The sequence below is a fragment of the Erpetoichthys calabaricus genome, chromosome 5 (genome assembly GCF_900747795.2).
Source record: "Erpetoichthys calabaricus chromosome 5, fErpCal1.3, whole genome shotgun sequence".
NCBI lineage: Eukaryota > Metazoa > Chordata > Cladistia > Polypteriformes > Polypteridae > Erpetoichthys > Erpetoichthys calabaricus.
Window position 1 is genome coordinate 48,840,816 of NC_041398.2, and position 19,358 is coordinate 48,860,173.

The 19,358-nt window shown below is 37.2% G+C and overlaps 2 protein-coding genes across 2 annotated transcripts in view; both read right to left on the reverse strand.

The window, feature by feature from the left end:
• alms1 (ALMS1 centrosome and basal body associated protein) overlaps positions 1-16,501 on the reverse strand; it is a 57,065-nt gene extending 40,564 nt beyond the window's left edge. The window contains exons 1-2 of the mRNA XM_051928533.1: positions 16,330-16,501; positions 4,564-4,694 (exon numbers count right to left, since the gene is read on the reverse strand). Coding sequence (XP_051784493.1) covers positions 4,564-4,694; positions 16,330-16,501 — 303 coding nt within the window. The remainder of the gene's footprint in view (positions 1-4,563; positions 4,695-16,329) is intronic.
• A 1-nt stretch (position 16,502) lies between these two features.
• The window catches only part of LOC127527956 (uncharacterized), a 35,467-nt gene continuing 32,611 nt past the window's right edge, over positions 16,503-19,358 (reverse strand). Inside the window, exon 7 of the mRNA XM_051928362.1 lies at positions 16,503-17,710. Coding sequence (XP_051784322.1) covers positions 16,503-17,710 — 1,208 coding nt within the window. The remainder of the gene's footprint in view (positions 17,711-19,358) is intronic.

Sequence of the window (19,358 nt, forward strand, 5' to 3'; positions counted from 1 at the left end):
TGGATGGATGGATGGATGTACCAAACAGCGAGTCTATAAGTAAAATCTAAATGGAATCTAAAATAAAATAATAATATTAATATAATAAAAGGTTAGCTCCTTAGATGGTTAAATTTCCAATGTTTATCATTACTTGAATAGGGAACAACAAAACTATTTTGTGTCTTTTTCTGTGTTTTTGCTTTGATCCTTATATTCATGTGGCTAGATTTTACAAAGTTAATATGTACGATACGCAAGACAAATAATGTATTTACTCTATTCTAATTGTTGTCATCACCTTTCACTATAATGAAATTTCTCCATGAAATGTTATTACTAACTAACAACAACTGGCATCATTATTTTGTAAGTCATCTGCTTGTGCCAAAGTACATCATCCCTTAGCTCATTACTCTTGTGTGTAATAAATTAACTATCAGAATAAAGGTCTGATAACCATTTTACCATAGAAGGCATTCTCCAGTTCTTAAATTGTAAATCTGATCTTTGATTGAGAAAAATTTTAATCTTTCCTTGTATTTCACCTGCTTGACTATTCTAAATAACCACAAAAAAAACAAGACATGAAAAACAAGCAAGACAGCAAAACAAAACCTAATTACTCACAACAACAAATGCTCGTGTTAACAATGCTTTGCCAAAAAAAAAGAAATGAGTGAGATTTTAAACACCTTAATATTGTTCCATTGTATTATGCTTCACTCAAAAACCTGCTATTCATGAAAATACAAATACACCCACTATAATCAGATTCCTGTTTCCCAACTTGTGATAAGTTTATCAAACAAACAAAAAAAAATTTTAAACTACGGAGCAATATATAGCTAAACGTTCTCACCTTGCCACTTGCCTGATGTCCAAATGGAAGCTTCAACTGAGGCATGCCTGAGCCTGTTTTGGATAAATCTTTTAAATGGACTGTGTGTATTTAGGCACTCTAGAAAAAAGACACCATTGTGCTGTGTGCTAGGACAACTTTTACTCCCTTTCAATAAGTTTAAAAAAAAAATACCCAGTTACTATATCCTACTCCCTTCTATGACTTAGGCATAGGATTGAACCAATTAAAATTTCCATTTATACTTCCATATAAAATCTAACAAAAGATAGGGTCCATTTTTTGTTTACTAGTTTGATTAGTATGCTGTTTAAAAGTATTACTTTATTGGTACAAGGAATCATGAAATACCTATAACATGAAATGGGAAAGCAAATAACATCTATTATTCATAATATGATTGTGTCATTGTAGAGGCATCAAAATATGTGTGCAAAACAAAAATATTCAAAAACAAGATGTAAAGGCAAAAGTGATAACCAACATGTACTAATGAAAATTCCTAGAAGACCATCTTTAGAAATATAAATACCATAATGCCCCCCAAGACAGGAAGAAGGCATCAAGAAACTAATCCTTTCAGTGTGTCCTGAACATCTATTGTACTTATGTAGGAGGCCAGTAGCATCTTAACTGAAACCCCCAAAGCACCACAACTGGCTGCTCTCGATGTGGACAGTCTGTGGTCCTATTTCAAAGTCCTCCCACTTTATAAAGCTCCCCACCTTCTCGCAGACAGTGAACACAGCAACCCTGAGCAGGAATACAGTATCTCACAATAGTGAGTACACCCCTCACATTTTTGTAAATATTTTATCATGGGAAAACACTGATGATATGACACTTTGATACAATGTAAAGTAGTCAGTGTACAGTTTGTATAACAGTATAGATTTGCTGTCCCCACAAAATAACTCAACACACAGCCATTAATGTCTAAACCGTGGGCAACAAAAGTGAGTACACCCCTAAGTGAAAAATGTCCAAATTGTGCCCAGTGAGCCATTTCCCCTCCCCTGTGTCAAGTGACTCGTTAGAGTTACAAGGTCTCAGGTGTGAATGGGGAGCAGGTGTGTTAAATTTGGTGTTATTGCTCTCATACTGGTCACTTGAAGTTTAACATGGGACCTCATGGCAAAGAACTCGCTGAGGATCTGAAAAAAAGAATTGTTGCTTTACATAAAGATGGCCTAGGCTATAAAAAGATTGCCAACACCCTGAAACTGTGCTGCAGCACGGTGGCCAAGACCATACAGCGGTTTAACAGAACAGGTTCCACTCAGAACAGGCCTCGCCATAGTCGGCCAAAGAAGCTGAGTGCACATGCTCAGCGTCATATCCAGAGGTTGTCTTTTGAAACTAGACGCATGAGTGCTGCCAGCATTGCTGCAGAGGTTGAAGGGGTGGGGTGTCAGCCTGTCAGTGCTCAGACCATACGCCGCCTGGTCTGCATGGCTGTTGTCCCAGAAGGAAGCCTCTTCTACTGATGATGCACAAGAAAGCCTGCAAACAGTTTGCTGAAGACAAGCAGACCAAGAACATGGATTACTGGAACCATGTTCTGTGGTCTGATGAGACCAAGATAAAGTTATTTGGTTCAGATGCTGTCAAGCGTGTGTGGAGGCAACCAGTTGAGGAGTACAAAGACAAGTGTGTCTTGCCAACAGTCAAGCATGGTGGTGGGAGTGTCATGGTTTGGGGCTGCATGAGTGCTGTCGGTACTGGGGAGCTACAGTTCATTGAGGGAACTGTACTGTGACATAACTGAAGCACAGCATGATCCCCTCCCTTCGGAAACTGGGTTGCAGCGGCATTATTCCAACATGATAACGACCCCAAACACACCTCCAAGACGACCACTGCCTTGCTAATGAAACTGAGGGTAAAGGTGCTGGACTGGCCAAGCATGTCTCCAGACCTAAACCCTATTGAGCATCTGTGGGACATCCTCAAACGGAAAGTGGAAGAGCGCAAGGTCTCTAACATCCACCAGCTTAGTGATGTCGATCATGGAGAAGTGGAAGAGGATTCCAGTGGCAGCCTGTGAAGCTCTAGTAAACTCCATGCCCAAGAGAGTTAAGGCAGTGCTGGAAAATAATGGTGGCCACACAAAATATTGACACTTTGGGCACAATTTGGACATTTTTCACTTAGGGGTGTGCTCACTTTTGTTGCCAGTGGTTTAGACATTAATGGCTGTGTGTTGAGTTATTTTGAGGGGACAGCAAATCTATACTGTTACACAAGCTGTACACTGACTACTTTACATTGTATCAAAGTGTCATATCTTCAGTGTTTTCCCATGAAAAGATAAAATATTTACAAAAATGTGAGGGGTGTACTCACTTTTGTGAGATACTGTATATTTATATACACTTGTACTTATGATTTAATTCTTTTGGTAACTACCCAGAGTCTGTGACCTTAGACATAGATTAATAGCTCCATCTATGGACTTTGTTATCGCTATATTATCCCAGCCAGGTATAACGTTCATTAAACTTCTCCCACTGCACCAACTCATTTGTCAGTTTCACAACCACCACTTCCCTCACTCATGAATAACACTATGCTACTTGAACTCCTCCACAAGGCGTAACGGGATCACTCCTTAACCGCAGGAACAAGCCACTCTTTTCCAGGACAAGACAATAACAACTGGTTTGTAAGGGTGGGGGTGCTTTATCTTTCTGCATCACACATGCCTGTAAAACTTTCCAGTGCACATTGAAGATCACAGCTCGATGCGGAGAAGAGAACAAGATTAACGGCATAGTGTAAACAGCTCGGATACCACCCTTAGGTTTTCATACTAGATACCCTAAAAAGCTCAGATGTGCTCTGATGTCCTGCTGATTACAAACGGGAGAGGAGACAGTATGAAGCACAGTAAATAATCCCGAATTAATACAAAGTATACAAACAAAATACTCCTTCCACAAAAACAACAATAGAATGTCATATAGCAGAGCCCCAGAACACCATACTCTTGTAGTACCTTCCAAAGAATATCATGGGATACACAGACATAAGGTTTAACCAACTTCAACTATATTTGAGTATTCAGCCTATTCTGCCTTTTTCAGAGACATTGGATTTGGTTCTTGAAAAGGAAGCACCAGACTGACACACTCTATTCCTACAGAGAATCAATGCTTGTGTACTGAATGACCTGGGGAGTATGACTGTGAAAATTCCTGGCTGGTCTGAATCAGGTCAATGAATTGTTAATGGAATTCTGTGCTAGTCATGTACTGTCCATAATAAACACCATGTTCAAAGACAAGCATACAGATAAGTGCACCTGGTTCCAAAGCACCTTGAGGCAAAAAAAACCCCCAAACATTAAACCGAAATTAGAAAAGGAGTACAAAGCTGAATAGATGGGAGTGACACACATACACATATTCAATTTAAAATTAAAATTAACATAGCAAACATGTGTCTTGGATTTGGGAGAAAAACTGTAGTGCCTATAGTAAAATCAAAGCAGAAACAGGAAGAATGTGCAAAGACAGCACATTGGGCCTAGTTGTAGATGGCAACTAGGCCCATATTTCAAACACTTAACACTGGATCCATACTTAATCATGTATATACAGTCAATAAAAAGGCCAATTATTTTATGTTCTTACTTTGAGGAGGGTATTGGCCATATTTAGTAGAGGTTAAAATTGAGTTACCAACAGTAATATGTTCAGTTTTGTTTTAAAATAACTAACCCTTTCGATATCACTTGTAAGCTTTGTGTTTTGTAGAAGTTCAGCTTTAATTTCTTCAATTCTTTGCCGATCTTCCATATTCAGTTCTAAGGTAGCATTATAATCCCCAGCAAGCTTCAGTTGTGTCAAGTCTGTAAAATATAAAATAAACACAGTGTCATAATGCTTATTAATGCTATGTCTCTGAAATGAAATTTTAGGAGGTACGTTTTTATCTAGTACTAAAAATATGTAGACTTTCATCTGGTTGAACATTTTTTTCCTGCAATCTTAAATTTATAGCAGTCGAAATTTCTTAATAATGCTGCACAGACAATGCTGACCTCTGCAGGCCATTTTGTAATTGGCAAAAATACCTAGTATACCAATTTATTTATAATTAAATAAATTCTAGCCGAAACAATGTTTTCATATTCGTTTTTTTTAAAACATGCCACCAGTTCTAAATGTACCATGTTGTTTCCTGTGCTAAAATGATTTACATTCTGTACTACTTCCACAGTTGTCTCACTTGCTGAATTTTCTTATCCTGTTTAAGGCTGGAATGACACCAGGCAGTGGTACTAGTCAACTTGTTCACACACCAGTGCATCAACATAAACAAAATGTTTTTGGTATGTGAAAAGAAACCAGAAAATTCTCAGAAAAGCTCACACAGTCTTTGAAAGAAAATTCACACAAATGATAACCTGTTTAGGCTTCAAACTCAGTCACATGGAGTATTGAGATAGCAATGCCATATCTTCTCTTTATTTAAATTTATTGTGTAATTGTTTATTTGGCTTCTGGTATGATTCAGTTGTTTGAGGAAATATGCAATTATGTGTCTCTTATTTTTGTAATTTGGAAAAACTGACAGGTATATAATACCAAAATATGTTATTCTTCTGGAGGTGGTGTAGGTCTGCTTCAGTATGCATCTGCAAAGGAAAAAAAAGTTAAAGGTAATTTCCATCTTGAAAAGTAACAAACGTAAAAGACATTTCAAGAAGGCTACACAGCCAAAACGTTGCGTCTTTTACCTTCTTTTCTTTTCAGCATGAAAATAACCTTTAACCATTTTTTTCCTATGTTATTCTTCAGCCACCTAGTTACAAATTACGTAGCTACAATGAATGTTACTATTCATACTTATGTATTAGCTTTGTAAACTATACTATCAAATGACACTAATTTAAGAAAATTAATAAACTTCTTTATAGTAAAACGGTCTGAATGTTATGATCATTTAGTACATTCATTGACATGGTCCAGTCTAGATTAGCAGAAATGTACATTTAATTACAAATAATTTTTAATTTTTAAAAATTATTATTTTTTTTTAAATCCAACAAAAATACACACTTGAATATTAAGTTACTGGAGGTAGGCAATTAACCATATAAGACAATGGTGGAACCCTAGTTGACAGCTTTGTCATGTAACAGTTAAATATTTTGAGAGACCACTAATAATTTCATATGTTCTTTAAAAATCTGTATCAGTCCTTAAGTAACCATGGAAATCAGTTTTAAGAGGCCTAAAATACAGCATAAGATGACAAAGAGCTGCTTTAGAATAATTGCAGAATTGCAGGTGGCTTTGACGACCACAGTTTATGAGTGTTTTAGTAATCTTGTTGAGAGAGCAACTCCAAACAGGAGTGTTTTCAAAGAAGCAGTTACTTGGAAACAAGCAATGAGGCCAACAAAACAAGAAGTTTTGCTAGAAATACAATAATGACATAAAGGGAGCTGAAATTATTTAAAATAACACCAAATACGGCATCTAATTTTTCTAGCTTTCACACACATACAGTAAATACACTTCAAAAAACATATAATATGGAGTATGACTTTTTTAAAATATTGGCAAGAATAAATCATGTCTTAAAAAATCAGAACTCAAATTTATGTTCCTAGAAAAACACAGTGGCCCTTAAATATTTGTCAAATCCTGAATAAGGTTCCTGATTTAAACTTTGTTTTTTATTTAACTATTTTTTCCTGTATGACAAATTGAATAACAACAAATAAATATGAACCAATTTGTAATAACATCAGTTATTGTTGGAGAAGCATGCCATGCAAAATTGATTCATGTGGCTATAAGGTTAAAAGGTTTGGGTAAAACTGATGGATGGGTATCACTCAACAGGCATTATTTTGCTTACTACCATCAGGGAATCATCATCTGCTGAAACACAGATGGAAAAATGAACTATTCAGAGGAAGAGATAATTAGGGTCAATGCAATGCAATGAATTAGCCACAAAATAAGTTTAAAACATCAAAATTAAAAATAAGTACGTATTTGAGTATATTCAAACTTAACTCAATGATTCTGGGCATTACATGAACATTTGTATGGGTTTTTTTTAAACAGCAAGAACAAAACACCAACAGTGCAAAAAAAAAAAAAAAAAAGATTGTAGCAGTGCTGAAGCTGGACCATACAATGCAGTGAAAAAGTATTTGCCCCCTTCCTGATTTCTTTTTTTTGCATGTTTGTCACACTTAAATTTTTCAGATCATCAAACAAATTTAAATATTAGACAAAGATAACCCAAGTAAAAAATGCAGTTTTTAAGTGATAATTTTATTTATTAAGGAAAAACAACTATCCAAACCTACATGGCCCTATGTGAAAAAGTAATTACCCCCTAAACCTAATAACTGGTTGAACCACCCTAGGCAGCTTTTGCGATAATTGGCAATGAGTCTTTCACATCACTGTGGAAGAATTTTGGTCCACTCTTCTTTCCAGAATTGTTTCAATTCAGCCACATTGGAGGGTTACCGAACATGAAGCGCTTTTTTAAGGTCATGCCACAGCATGGGCCACTCCAAAGCCTTAATTTTGGTTTTTTTAAGCCATTCAGAGGTGGACTTGCTAGTGTGTTTTGAATCATTGTACTGCTGCAGAACCCAAGTGTGCTTCAGCTTGAGGTCACAAACTGATGGCCGGACATTCTCCAAGATTTTTTGGTAGACAGCAGAATTCTTGGTTCCATCAATCACAGCAAGTCGTCCAGGTTCTGAAGCAGCAAAGCAGCCCCAGACCATCACACTACCACCGTTGGTATGATGTTCTTTTTCTGAAATGCTGTGTTACTTTTACGCCAGATGTAACAGGACGCACACCCTCCAAAAAGTTCAACTTTTGTTTCGTCAGTCCACAGAATATTTTCCCAAAAGTCTTGGAGATCATCAAGATGTTTTTTGGCAAAAGTGAGATGAGCCTTTATGTTCTTTTTGGTCAGCAGTGGTTTTCACCTTGGAACTCTGCCATGCATGCCATATGGTTGAGTCATGAACACTGACCTTAACTGAAGCAAGTGAGGCCAGCAGTTCTTTAGATGTTGTTCTGGGTTCTTTTGTGACCTCTTGGATGAGTAGTACTCTTGGGGTAATTTTTGTAGGCCAGTCACTCCTGGAAAGGTTCACTACTGTTTCATGTTTTCTCCATTTGTGGATAATGGCTCTCACATTTAGAAATGGCTTTGTAACATTTTCCAGACTGATAGATGTCAATTACTTTGTTTTTAATCTTTTCCTGAATTTCTTTAGATTGCAACATGTCTTCCTTTTTGGGATCTTTTGGCCTACTTCACTTTGTCTGACAGGTTCTATTTAAGTGATCTCTTGATTCAACAGGTCTGGCAGTAATCATGCCAGGGTGTGGCTAGTGAAACTGAACTCCGCTTTCCAAAAAATGTCATTAACCACAGTTACTTCAAGATTTAACAAGGGGGCAATTCCTTTTTCACATAGAGCCATGTAGATTTGGATAGTTATTTTTCATTAATAAATAAAATCATCACTTAAACACTGCATTTTGTGTTAACTTGGGTTATCTTTGTCTACTTTGTTTGATGATCTGAAACATTTAACTGTGACAAACATGCACAAAAATAAGAAATCAGGATACTTTTTCACAGCACTGTATAACAGGGAAGCATCAACACCTCCATCTTGTTTTTAGTCAAATACTGTCCTAAATGTGTGCAAGTTTAAAACCACTCAGCCTGTTTGGAACAAAAGCACTCTCTCGCCCCTTCCACATGACTTTTCTTATGGTGGCGACCTCAGCCTTCACAAAAAGTGCTTTCTTCTGCACTCCACCTCAACCCTTCATTCCATTTATCACAACTGTCCTTGCAGCAGCAAGACGCATCATAATTTGTTTGTAGTGCAGGACTCCTGCAGATTGCTAGTAATGGAACACATGCACCACTGTCATACACGCTTCATGCTTTGCAGACTTGCAGAAAAAAAAGGGAAAAAAGTAAAAGTAAAAACTTTAATAAAAAATGTGATAGCTTGGTCTCTTTCTCTTGGCCTTAGAACCATTTTTTTTGAAGTTAGGAAATAGTGTTGCAACCTCTGATGCAAATAATGCACTATCCTAATCAAATGCATACACAAATTTCACAACAGGGAATTTTTGAACTGAAAAAGAAGCATGGCTAAAACTGCTGCAGACTGCCTTTTTACATCTATTCAGACATTTGAAGATGCTATTGTATGAGCTTGACTGATTTTCCTAAGGGAAATTCTTTTGTTCACAAATGACTCCTGCTTAACTTAAAACTTGGTTTATCTAATATAATATCTAGGAGCGAAAATCAAAATTAAAGACAGCTTAAATCTTTAACACCAGTCTCTGTGAGCAGATGAATATATTTGTCTCATTTCTCCACATCACCCTGCAGGTCAAAGTACTTCTTGTATCCTTCCAGTAATGTCTTCATAAATCATGACAAGCAGCTTTTCAGCTGTTTCCAAATCCAGGTGTAAACCGCTTCCCTAACATCATTATCAGAGTCAAACCTGCAAACGCTTATGGCCTCTTTAAGTGGACTAAAGATGCGAGTCTTATGGTGCTAGATCAGGGCTGTAAGGGGGATGTAGAAGACTGTTTGGTTACCTATCTTGCACAAACAAATGAGAGGAGACCAAGTAAGAATTCCATTGCACTCTGTACAAAGACAATAAAGTAAAAGGAATCTAAACGATGGGCTGGAGTCAGCTTTACTCAACTAGATAAGACCAATTTATGCCACTCGGAGTACTGCAATTCTTAGTTTAAACACACATGACCTCAACTTCATTATAGCAAGCACCAAGAAGTGACCAGCATAAGGAACAGCTCCACTTACAAATATCTATTATTCCAATGCTAATCAAGAGGTAGTAAGAATAAATAGTTCCCAGATATGAAATTTGTTTATTTAATATGTGAACAAAACACACATATGTATAAAAATTACATACACAAAAGGTGGAGAATGGTAAGGTAAGCCATTCATCAAAATGCAAGATGCTAAACCATTCTCCTCTGCTAAAGCATTCTACATACTCTGAAATGGAGGGACACTTCTGCACATCAGTAATATGCATTTAAAACAGAAATAATATTTAGAGATGCAAATCTGGTCATACTACATCCCTAGAATTTTAAATTGTAGATTCAAATTACCATATTAAAATGAAAGTAAAGTACTAAAACAACACATAAAGCACTTACAGTTTCTGGATGCTTACAGTTAAAAACCAGCAACCATGTTACTGCTCCAGTAGGAACAATGAGAAGTAAAACAGTAAGAGCACAAACCCTTCCTTTTTAAATGTAACATTTTCAAAACTCACACAATTTTCTTTTGCAACAGCTGAAATGTCGAACAACACACCACCAGCCTACCAACAAGCAATACAATGAATGCTTATAATGGTTAAAGTAGAAAGAACTCATTGACATTGACAACTGCTATATATGATAATAATAATAACTGCTTTACTGCTCTCACCATATGGTATTCTGAATTTTAGAAAATCATGACACTTCTATAGTGTGCCTAAAACGCACAGTTCAGTATTCTAGTCTCATTAAAATATGGCTTCTTTCTGCTTTTGCTCACTGTGTTACAACACAGGCAAGATCACTTGTAGTTTTAAGTTCTGATCATGCACTTCATTGCAGCATGCAAAATGAGGAGCACTGGTGAAGTTAAGGTTTGAAAACCTGTTTAACTTGTGTGTTTTTTAATACCCTTGATTTGATTAAATTTAAAAAATTGTATTCATATTATCAACCTGCAATTTGACAAGGAAGATAGGTTGAAATCTCATTTATTCTGTAAAAAGCTTTGTAATTGGGGCAGAGTCTTAGATGCTAACCATTTTTTTCTGAGGTGGTTTTCAACTTTATGTCAACAAAATGTTTAAACATTATTATGCAAATCCCTAGTCGGCAATGCCAAATGCATATAATATTCTATAAACATTTAGTAACATGAGCAAAAAACATTACATTATAAAAATTCTGTCTTGTTTATGTAATAAAAATATAATAATGCCATTCCTGAGTGCCATTGCCAAATAAATTATACTGAGAAAGTGGAACACCAAGATATGGAAAGGACAATGAAAACCAGCCAGTATAGCACAGTCAAAAAGATAGGGAAGTCAGGAATTCGTTGCAGGATTTCACAGATTTGAGATTAAGATGGATAAGTTCTTAAGTAAAGTTAAAATACCAAGTTAAGATAAGTTAAAATACCACTAGAAAAGTTCGCTGACAACACTGCTATCATGGGCTGCATCAGGAGTGGGCAGGAGGAGGAGTATAGGAACCTCATTAAGGACTTTGTTAAATGGTGCAACTCAAACCATCTACACCTGAACACCAGCAAAACCAAGGAGCTGGTGATGGATTTTAGGAGGCCCAGGCCCCTCCTGGACCCCGTGATCATCAGAGGTGACTGTGTGCAGAGGGTACAGACCTATAAATACCTGGGAGTGCAGCTGGATGATAAATTGGACTGGACTGCCAATACTGATTCTCTGTGCAAGAGAGGACAGAGCCGGCTATACTTCCTTAGAAGACTGGCATCCTTCAACATCTGCAATAAGAAAGATGTTGCAGATGTTCTATCAGACGGTTGTGGCGAGTGCCCTCTTCTACACAGTGGTGTGCTGGGGAGGCAGCATAAAGAAGGACGCCTCACGCCTGGACAAACTGGTGAGGAAGGCAGGCTCTATTGTAGGCATGGAGCTGGACAGTTTGACATCCGTGGCAGAGCGACGGGTGCTCAGCAGGCTCTTATCAATTATGGATAATCCACTGCATTCACTAAACAGTGTCATCTCCAGACAGAGGTGCAGCTTCAGCAACAGACTGCTGTTACTGTCCTGCTCCACTGACAGACTGAGGAGATCGTTCTTCCCCCAAACTATGCGACTTTTCAATTCCACCCGGAGGGGTAAACGTTAACATTATTCAAAGTTATTGTCTGTTTTTACCTAAATTTTTATTACTCTTTAATTTAATATTGGTTTTGTTTTGTATCAGTATGCTGCTGCTGGAGTATGTGAATTTCCCCTTGGGATTAATAAAGTATCTATCTAAGAGGTGAACAAGCTGAGTTCTGTTTCACACTACCTGACCAAAACATATTGTGCTTCATAGGGAACTAGGGCGTGCCCCCTGTTAGCATTTTGCAAGAAGAAATAGTTAATTGTGTTTGAAAATATTTGCCCCTATGATTTTGCAGTTCTGGTAAAGGTTTTGGCAAGCTTGCTCAATACTTCTCTAACATAGCCATGAACTACTGTAGATTTCTATTAAAATAAAAATCCAAGTTAGCAGCTTTTATGAGTTTTACTATTGCTCATGGTGTAAAAGGAGTTGCTTTTGATGTTGCAGGTTCACGACTGGCCATCAGCAGTTACCACAGTACAAATGCCCGGACTGGGACCGATTGTGGTGTGTACCACCCAATCCTTGACAAAATACCACTAGAAAACTTTTAAAGGAAAAACACTGCACATATTTCTAACTGTATTTTAAATTGTTAACTTTAAATTTCTGTAGGCTTTATTTAAAGATTATTCACCAAATAGGTTTTTAAAAAAAAAATGCAATTTTTGCTGTTCTATGCACACAGTTAACAGCCTAATCTGATTTAGAGCAGAGACTCTTAGTGAAACATTAATATCTCTGTCCAGATGTGTTCATTCACAACTCACAAGCCTAATCTGCAATTATTTATTGATAAAAACAGTTTCCCACTCATTTACATTTTTCCCATTATAATGTTGCACTAAGCAACATAGCCTCATCTAGAAACAAAGGCCATGGCAGGAAAAAAATGATTATTTTAATTGAAATACAGTGTTCTCCCTAGAAATTTTTTCCAGCCGGGTGGCATGAAAAAGTAGCCGGGTGGGGCAGGATGGGGAAATTTGGTGGTGGGGAAAATTAAATATGCACTATTTTTATTAGTTATAAATTATTTTCAAAAGTTCAATATGACTTCCTTTTTTAAGGTTTGACACGTGCCAGAATATTTTTATTAAATTTAATAAGTATCCAATTCAGGATCCTGCAACCCTAACAAAAATTTTAAATAACAATTGTTATGACATAAACCAAGAGGCACAAGTATTGTCGCTGTCGGGAAGTGAAAACAATGAAAAAAAGTATGGGAAACCTAATGAAGAAAAATTTTAAAATATTCTTCAAAGCCAACTTGCATATGCAGAAGGTGTCTTCAGTTAAATATTTATTCTTCTTTTCTTCCTAGAGGCCCAGTTTTCTGCAGCTTTCCCATAATCAAAGTCCCCAGGATCTGGTCCTTCCAAGGAGATCACTCATCATACACTGTCATAGTGACTGTACTGCAAAGTCATGAGACAGCCATATAGTGTCACTGGCTATTTTCAGCTCAATCTGGGGAATGTTCAGAATATTTTGAATTTCCATTAAACCAGCCATCCTAAATGAAGAATTTTGGAAGAAATCGAATAGCTGCCTTAAGATGTCGTTCAGTTTTGTTAAATAAAGTACGGCAGCATTTGCTTGGGCACTAAACAGTGGCAGTTGACCAAGAGTCCAGATGTTTTATCTTTAAGCAGTTTTGCCACACCTTTCTGTTTCCCAATCAAAACAGCAGCTCCATTTGACCCTATTCCAACCAGATTAGCAGTTTTCAAGCCTAGAGTGTCCATAGTCTCACTCAGTGTGTGGGTTATAGTCTCCGCTTTGCCATCAATCATATTGCGGGCTGATATAAAACTAATTCTGACCTCTTTAGTGACCTGGCAAATATATTTAATGTAAATAATTAATTGTTTTACATCTGAGATGTCTGTGGTTTCATCACACAGAATACTGAAAAAAATTTCTGCGTGAATATTTTTCAGTATGTTAGATTTTATTTCTGATGCAGAAAGACATTCAGCAGCTCTTGCATTATTCTTTCAGAGGTTTAATGTGCATTTTTACCAACACTGAGATGTTGTAAAAAGGAACAACCCATTTCTTTACAGTGTTCCAACAGCTTTTCAAACAATGTTGTATGTGGCAACTCATTTGTTTGCCAATCAATGCATGAATCTCATCTCTCTGTAAGTTATTTAACACAGATAGAGATCTTTCAATTTGACCGATTCCAGTTTGCTCTAGTACACGCTTTCCTAAAAGGTCAGCAGAAGACTCAATGTGCGTTTTACTTTTTTCATGGTCCAGCAAACTTTCTTTTCGAATTCTTGTGCATGGCACGTTTACCCAAGGTAACCCCTCCTTGGGGGGTGTTTGTTTGAATATTTCATGCACAATGAGCACCACATACCATTTTCTTTGACCATTAGCCAATTAAAATCTTTAAACCATTGTTTGTTTATGCCTGATAAGCGGTGCTTAGATTTATCAATTGGCAGAGTGTGTGCTGAAGAGATTTCCCTGATGGACCAGCCTCTGCAATGTCTTTGTCTGAAATTGCCACATCAGGAGTTGACGCCGCACCTTCATTAGTTTGTGATATCTCTTTTCTGAAATAACTGAGCACTGTTGTTTTCTGAACACTTTTTTTGCTCATGTTGGTAAAACGTTCAAAAAAAATTAAAAGTACCTATGAATAAGACTTTTGAGTGGGAAAGTGAGAGCCTGTTGGATATTCAATTCACACCTGCACTATGGCAGGTACGCATTGTCGACATTTTCACTTTAAATCTCGATGCTTATGTCGAGAATAAAGTCGACATTTTCACTTTATTCTCGACAGTTCTACTTTATTCTCGCTGTTTATCTCGAGATTAAAGTCGACATGTTGACTTTATTCTCGTAGTTTGTCATTAAAGTAGAACATCGTAAACTAAACTTCATCTTAAAATGAATATTTAGTTTACTAGATTTTCTCAAACCCCATCATAAGTTATGTAACAACATGTCAACATGTCAACTTTATTCTCGACATAGTTTTTTTTTTCTTCACTTTGTCCGTATATTTTTTCTTCACCGTGGCCCGATTACGCTTCCGTACAAAACCCTCAGCAATTCAGTGACAAAACTTTTGCTCAGGACACAGTGTGTGCTGCAAGGGTTCTGCACACATTTTGCAATATGGACGTAGGTCCAAATATGAGCAAATATAAGAACGGCAGATGGGGTCACTTTAAACAGGAACCACAGTGAGTGCTACAAGGATTTTTGCACACAGAACACACCTAATGCTTAAACAACTGTGTGTATATATATATATATATATATATATATATATATATATATATATATATATATATATATATATAGATATAGGTTTGCTATGTACTGAACAAGAAGAGAGCTGCTGTACACTTAGCAGCACTATACAGACTGCACTGACGCTGAGAACATAGACATCACTTCCTGACGCCCTTTTCCTGATATCTGACAGGCTGGTTCCACTAGACTTTTTTTATTTTATCAGTCCTCCTCTTGCCCGCCCACCTCCACATCATCTTTGCTTGTGAACTGCCGCTCCGCTCCCACTATTAGCATGTACAGCCCCCTCTTGCCTGCCCACCTCTACATACTCCTTGCTACTGTATTAAGCTGCTCCGCCCCCACTATTACCATGTACACCCCCCTCTCGAAACCCCACCTCCCCATACTCTGCTTGTGAACTCTGCTCCACCTCGTCCCCCGCTATTAGCTTTAGCAATATTTGCCCACCCTCCTGCTCATCCCTTGCCATCTCTGCAGATCATTAGATCTGCTTGTGCCTGTAGATTTACGGCTGTCATCTCACAATGTCATGCGAGATGACAGCCAAGCGCTCAACTAAATAGACGCTAGGGAGAACACTAAAATATATACAGAAATTACCCACATATCTCTATTTATACCTGAACCTATACTCCAAGCAACCTTTATTAAGTTTTGGCATCAGACAACTTTGCATATCCTTAGGTGTTCAGTTTGCTCATTATTCATTCCAGTTAAAAGATTTATTTTAATCAAATCTGACAATAAAAGTCTACTACAAACACTTACCCATCTTATGAAATACAACTCAATATAAGCTATTAGAGGTGCAGAGGAGTGAGATGTGGCAGATGAAGGTGGAAAGAAAAGGGAAAACAATGATCAGGAGTATTTGTGGAGTGTGGAGTGAGAGGATGATGAATGCTGAGTTAAGCAAAAGACTCTGTGTTGAGGCAATGGGTGTCGTGCTAAGCACAAACAGACTAATGTGGTTTGAGCATATGGAGCAGAAGGCAGAGGATGATTGGGTTAAAAGGTGCATCAACATGGAGATGGAGGGGGAGCCCAGAGGAAAGCCGAGGAAGATGTGGTTGGAGGTAGCGATAGATGATATGAAAAGAATATGTCCCACCCCAATGGATGGCAAGGACCATAGATACTGGAGAACTAACCCGAGCAAACCCAGAAAATAGTCATTAAACCATGATGATGATGATAATGAATATGACACAAAAATGTATTTCTAATTTAAGTCCTTACCTTGTGCTTTTGCCTCTTCCTCATTAGTAGCATGTGTAATACTAGATGCAGAAGTCACTGGAGACTCTGTTTTCAGAAGACAAGCCACTTGAGAAGCAATAGAATTAGCACTGCTGCGATCACTGCCTTCTATAACTTTCACAGGCTCATGAGACTCATCCATTCCAATCATTTCAGTCACAGTACATGGTAAAAAAATGGTTTTCTGGTGTTTCTTGGGCTATATCTTCAGGATTTTCCTGAACATCATCAAGCTCAAGACTTGGAGCAGCAAAGCTCATTGTGGAAGCAAAACTAGCATTGATTTGTCTGGCCTCACTACAACCTTCTGGCTCAAACCTCTTGATACTGTCAGCAATAAATGATCCACCCTGTCCATACTCATGTCCAACCTGCTTTGATTCTGTAAGTGAATCGATTTTCTCCTGCCTTTTCGATTGGATTGATTTTTTTCCCTGAGAAATGAATGAACTGGGGGAAGATGACCTAGTTGAAAAACAGCCATCAAAAATTAAACTTTCTTTTAATCCATCCAGGGTTAATAATGACAAAGTTGTTGATGATGATGATGATGACTTGTACCAATAGGAACCATTGTCATTGACATCAAAATGTGATGCCAAAGAACTTTGAAAATTGTCCAGTCCCTTGTATAAATAGGCTGAAAGGTCTTCAGAACCTCTTAAAGATGCAGATGGGGAGGAGAAGGAAGACCTTGAAAAAGGAGGTTCTTCAGTCTTACTCAAAAGCATTCGTATCTCTTTTAAAGTTGTTGCCCCAGCAAAGGAATCATTATCTATGTTTAAATTTTGAAAAGATGTCTCAGATGCTATCCTTCCAGGAGAAGATTCAGAGGAGTTTAAAATAGAATTATTCATCTCAGCTTGACTTTCTTTGGTCAGCAAAGACCCCGATGATAAATTTAAAGCAGGGCTATTCATCACCTCAGTCTGATGTTCTGAAGCCACCAAAGAAATTGAAGGTAAATTATCAGGAGTAGCAGATGGATGGCAAGAATCAAAGTTGTTTATATTGTTTTGGACATTTTCAGATGCCAGTACTCCAATCACAGAAGGACTTTGCTGCTGTGTAAAGTGCGCAGGAGACTCTTCAGAATGTAACTTGCTGTTTTCAGATCCAGAAGAGCAGGATTTTTGTAAAGGGATATCTAAGGAATGGTCTATAGGATGAAAATCAACATGGGGACTGCACTGACTGGCAGGTCTCTCAACAGAGGACCTGAAATCATTTGTTACAGCTGGTTCTGTGGGCAATGGAGTTTCACTGTCAGCATCAGATCCCAGTGGGACTGACAGGCTTAGAGTGGAATTGACAGACAAAATGCTTGATTGCGAGAAATCCCCTTTCAAAGGACTGCCTCCTGAAAAAGATAAAATTAAAAAGAAATAAATCTTAGGAAAGATTTGCAATTTGAACTATAAAAAAAAATACTATATTAATACAAATAAACTAAAAATTAACAGAACCATTGCTTACACTGACATGAATAAACTGCAAGAATGTCAGTCTATAGAGTTAACAATTTTGCATGAGCCATTTTTTATTTGTACATTGGCAAATAATGATCATTATGACCTTTAAACGGCTTCAGAAAACTTTCATTGCCTTTTTCATTATTCTTTTGGCACATTTTTGGCACAGCATACTGTATGTCAATATACATAAACTATATCAGATAAACTCTCCAGTGGATGAGTAATAACATTTTAAAATGTCAACAGTAAATCATGATGTCACACAACCATTCAACAATCCAATCTGAAAATACTTTTTACAATACTGAGTCACTGGGAGACTGAGTCTGTCCTTGTAGCAATGGACATAATGCAGGTATAGCATGTCAGCCCACTGCAGTGCACATTCAAGCATGCAATAGCACTCCTAAACACTTCCCCATTTACCTGATAGTAGGGCTGGGTATTGGCACTGATGTACCGATTTGATCCAATTCCAATTTACAATGTGCCATTTTGATTCAATATTGATTTTATCTTGACTGAATTAGCATGCATTGATATATTTGAAGTGGTGGCTTTTTTAGAGATGACTTAACCTTGAATAGAGAACATTAGTATAATGTGACAAATTTCAGAAACACTTTATTTGAAGGGTGTCTACATAGTGACTTCATAACAAATGCATAAGCATGGTATAACATTTAAAAAGAAATACTTGATTAGTAATGAACATTTAAATTTGGAAGATGTGGAACAAAATATCATTGCTCTTTATAAAAGAAAAAACAAAAACTTTTTCACAGCACTGCACTCATTCAAAATTCACCATAATTTAACTAACATATGTATAGCCTCATCAGAGTCCACACATCGTATTGGGCTCTTTTTTAATACAATGCAATGGCACCTACATTTATAAAACCCATCTACGGTATATCATCTTGCAAGTATTATTATTATAAAATAATAATTATTGCTTCTTAAAAAATAACTGGTGTTCAATAACCTATTCATTTGTTATGAATCTCCATGTAGACACCCATCAACTAAACTGTTAGCCAAATTTATTCCCCTATTGGACATTTAAAATAATCTTGAAATAACACAGATACAGTAGGAAGACTTGGGTCTTTCTACAACTCTGCAAGATACATATATCTTCAGTTGCTCACATTTAGCAGTAACGTTAATCAGTCTCAAAAATGTGTCCTCACAGTTCCTGCTCAGACAAAAAGGAAGCATTTTAAAATGAGGATCTACAGTAGTGTTGATGTTTGTTGACAGTGGTGTTGGATGAATGGAAAATACAGTAATCCCTCGCTATATCGCGCTTTGCCTTTCGCGGCTTCACTCTATCGCGGATTTTATATGTAAGCATATTTAAATATATATCACGGATTTTTTGCTGGTTCGCGGATTTCTTGCTCAGTTTCTCAGCTTCCTTAGTTGGTTTGCCCAGTTGATTTCATACAAGGGACGCTATTGGCAGATGGCTGAGAAGCTACCCAACTTACTTTTCTCTCTCTCTCTCTCTCTCTTGCTCTGACATGC